The 4,315-nt window shown below is 36.8% G+C and overlaps 1 protein-coding gene across 1 annotated transcript; it reads left to right on the top strand.

Annotated features, from left to right (window-relative positions):
• The first annotated feature begins 1,096 nt into the window (after nucleotides 1-1,096).
• Nucleotides 1,097-2,047, top strand: LOC124893554 (putative F-box protein At1g65770). Its single transcript, XM_047404523.1, has one exon. The coding sequence runs from the start codon at nucleotides 1,097-1,099 to the stop codon at nucleotides 2,045-2,047; it is 951 nt and encodes a 316-aa protein (XP_047260479.1).
• The last annotated feature ends 2,268 nt before the right edge of the window (nucleotides 2,048-4,315 follow it).

Below are 4,315 nucleotides of genomic sequence, written 5' to 3'. Positions count from 1 at the left end.
AAAATCATGGCTTATAGCACACTAAATTGGCTCGAATACGGCCCGTTCGTGCCGTTTCACCCGTTTGACTACTCAAACCGCCCAAAAACCTTAAAGGCCCGCACTAAGCCGCTCCACAGCCTGCCTGGGGCAGCCCAGTCGATTTTTGGCCAAAATCACACTTGAACCCCTGGCCCACCCCAAAAACTGTGGGCTAGACATTATGTCTATTTTACCTTTTTTACTAAACATTATTAGATTTTTAATACTTAAATGACTTATAATTAATTAAAGGTGATATACTAAAATTATGGTTGAAGCAGCTGAAACGGAGATGTCGTAAAAAAAATGATTAAATGATTAATTTTGTTGTAATTTACAGGTGGTAGATGAATGTTGACCGATTTTGAGAAATTTTTTTAACAAAGGTTAAGTCTAATTAAATAAATCTTCCATCTTTATATATCCAAAGATGTTGAATTTAATTATTATATTCATCTTTATTACTTAAACAAATATCATATTTAGTGTAATGTTTGAACTCATTAAATTGAGGTACACGCGCAAGGCTCGTATACCAAAACTACTATATATACATAGGCTTGGAAGTTTATAATTAGGATTTGGGCAAAGAAGATAATTCTCAACAATTTGGAACTTAGTTACAAAAAAATTCGATATTTTACATAGTTACTTAAAATCTCAATTTTAGGTCAGTCGAGATACATAATTCTTTCAATACATCTAACGAAGATACAATTACATAGTAGCTCCCAGTAATTTTTTTTCTAATTTTGAATATTTCGAGATACATAATACATCCAATGAATAAACATTTTTTCTAGTAAAAATACATAATTAACTCCCGATACATTTTTTTTAATTTTGGATCTATCATGATACATAATAAGCTCGTCGATACATCCTACGAAGATACACAATTAGTTGAGATTTTTGTAATTATTCTCTAAGTATGGAGATTTGTCTAAATATGATAAGTTAAGGATATATATATTTATGTTATTTTTTCTAAATATAAATCCCAAAAGGAAAAGGCTTTTCCTTACCTAATCAACACCAAATTGATGAGAAAGTTGCAGTTGCAGTTCCATTGTTGATGCTGGCAGAGAAAGAGGAGAATGCCGACACACGTGAATTTTTCGACGTAGTAAAGGGTATCACCTACACCATGAATTTCCCAGAGTTAGCCAGAAAACTTTGTTTGGGTGTTGGAATTCCTGGATGGCTCTTTACAGTAGATGCAGACGGGAATATGAATTTGTTTCACCTCAACTCTCGTTCTATCATAGAATTGCCTCACATGGATACACTCAAGGGTTTCGATTTAGATAAACATCGCGGTTACCTTGAGTGTTATGTTGACAAAGCAGTGCTTTCTTCGGATCCTCATACAACCGATGGCTATATTTTGATGATCAATCAAGGAGGTCCGCGTACATTGGCTTACTGGAAACCTGGTAAAAAGGGTTTTATCTCTGTGGAAACGCGCAAAGCTGCCTATGCTGATGTTACATGGCATGATGGTCAGTTTTATGGAGTTGATGTTAGGGGAAACGTTATAGTCTTCGACTTTAGAGGAGGGATGGAACCAACTATTGGAAAGGTATTTCAAGGAGTGCCTTCTGAATCTATTTGTGGAATGCGACTGTACATTGTGCACTCTTCAGGTGAACTATTTGTTATCACACGAGATGGAATTGAAACCAATCCCGAAACAAAGTTATATGGTGTTGAAGAGTTCATTGTTGGGAAGGTTGATGTGGATAACGAGAGTTATGAGAAAGTTGATGATTTGGGGAATAGGTCCCTCTTCCTCGGTTTTAGTGCTTCTCTCGCGGTTGAACAATATGGATGTAAGGCCAATCATATATATTTCACGGACGATTGTACTCTCACTTTCGATTCTTCTGAAAAAGGAGGCGGAAAGGACATGGGCGTATACAATTTGTTTGATAATACCATCGAGCCTCACTATGCTGGTGAATCCTACCACAGATTCAGTCCTCCTATTTGGATCTTCAGCACTCCTAATTTCTCCGATTTGTAGTTTTGATATTACTATTTCTAGAATAATTACTTTGCTTTAGTAGTTATACTTGATAATTTATCTAGTTTATTTCCTAGTTTTTGCTATTAGTTAATTATCTAGTTTAATTCCGAATTCTTAGAAGATATCTATTTTATTCGTTTTGCGTCATGTTATTTCTGTCAACAATGTCCTGTTGGTTAGTTGTTTCTGGATTTTGTAATATGAGCTGCCTTGGGATGATGATGAAAATAATATGGATCTTTGAGAGTTGGCATGAAGGCGATAGGAAGAAGTATGAGAAGAAGTCAAGGGGGATTCAACATCTATTATATAGTTGTATATCAGTAACTTAATATGCATTTAACCAAGCTCCTGGACCGAATGGACTACACCTTTTCTTCCATCAAAAGTATTGGAATATAATAGGTGTCGATAACCTACTTTTGCACGAATAGCTTTAATATTTGCTCCATTATATTCCCCAAGAGGCCAACCGTACCCATATTTGCCTCATTCCTAAGACAAAAAATGCTACATAAATTTCTGACCCATTAGTCTTTGTAATACTAGCTATAAGATTATAACTAAACTTATCACTAACAGACTAAAACCCTTTATGAATAGGCTCATTGGATGTTACCAAACAAATTTTCTTAAGAATAGAGAGGCTGCAACCATGCCATAATAGTACAAGAAACTATGTCCCCTACCTTCACAAAATGAAAGGCGAAAAGGCCAATAAGATCATTAAAATGGACCTTGAAAAGGCATTCATTAATTATTCACCAAACATAAACTTACTTTCAAATACCCCCCAATCTTCTTTAGCTAATTATGAACTGTATAACTACTAATGACGCGTCCATCTTAATCAATGGAGATCGAGCCTGTTCGAGTCGTTTGACCATCTAAATGGCCCCACTGACTACGTCGGGCCACCCTGAGCCGCTCCACAACCCGTTGGGGGCCGCCGATTTGTTTTTGGTCCAAACCGCGTCCGGGCCTCAGGCCCACTCTGAGACCGTGGGCTAACACCCACTTATTCGGCCCAAAAACGGTCCGTTCGTGTCGTTTCGCCCGTTTGACCACCCGTATGGCCCCACTGACCCCGTCGGGCCACCCTGAGCCGCTCCAAAACTCACTTGGGGGCATCGGTCAATTTCCAGCCCAAACTACGCTCGAGCCCCAGGTCCACCCCGAGAACCGTGGGCTAGCACCCACCGATTTGACCTATCACCTTATATCTAAGGTCGTACATGATCCACTTCCCCTTCTGAATGATTATTTACTACTTTGGATGTCTGTTAGTGTGACATAATAAAACAAGACCTAATTAGTAAATATAACCAGCTACAGTTAAGTAATTCAAATTAAATAGACTTAGTATGTACTTTGGAACCAAATAACCACAACTCTAAGAATAGACTAAACTGATCTTGACTGATTCAATCAAATAAACATACAAGTTTAACTTTTAGCCCAAAAAGAAATGAGAGAATCAATTTCTACAACTAGGAAAGAAAAGATCTTTTAGAAATATGCATGTTGACGGAATTGTTTCACAATCAAAATCATCAGAATCACATTATGTCTAATATAACATGAAGAAGTACTCACATTACTGCTAGAAACTTAGATGTATGTGTACGTATATACGTACAGAAATATGTACAATCACATTCGACGTATAGATAAAAATATATGCATACTAACTAGTGATTGCCGCGAGACGAACAGTACACACAAAGCCACTTGAATTTGTAATGATATTGAACATTGATAGGAAGTCTATTCTGGAAAACAAAATACAACTAAAGAACTTAATATAACTTGCAAGTCCAAAGGAAAGAAAGCTAACAAATAAAGAACAAAATTATCAAAGTAGCTACTGAAGGAAACAAACTTATTAGCAAAGTAGTTATTCCTGGAAATACAAAATCAAAACTAAATAGAGAAAGGAGCGTTGAAGATCCATATAGGTGGACTGAATTTGTGGCACGATTCATCGGTATAGTGAGACTCGATGGTATTGTCAAACAAGTTGTATACGCCCATATCCTTTCCGCCTCCTGTTCATGAAAGTAGAACGCGCTCATCTGTAAAGTATATATGGTTCGCCTTACATCCATATTGTTCAACGGACAAAGAGGCACTATACCCGAGAAAGAGTGACCTATTCCCCAAATCATCAACCTTTTCGTAATGCTCAGTATCCACATCAACCTTGTAAACAACAAATTGTTTAACACCATATGAATTTGTTATTGTTCTGGGGTTGTTGAAAAT

This window comes from Capsicum annuum, unplaced genomic scaffold, assembly GCF_002878395.1.
Source record: "Capsicum annuum cultivar UCD-10X-F1 unplaced genomic scaffold, UCD10Xv1.1 ctg61511, whole genome shotgun sequence".
NCBI classification, from domain to species: Eukaryota; Viridiplantae; Streptophyta; class Magnoliopsida; order Solanales; family Solanaceae; genus Capsicum; species Capsicum annuum.
The sequence above is the reverse complement of the archived record's forward strand: the minus strand, read 5'-3'. Positions and strand labels throughout refer to the sequence as shown.

What these genes read in the sequence shown, in the direction of transcription:
- LOC124893554 (XM_047404523.1), top strand. Translation starts at nt 1,097, where the DNA reads ATGCTGGCAGAGAAAGAGGAGAATGCCGACACACGTGAATTTTTCGAC.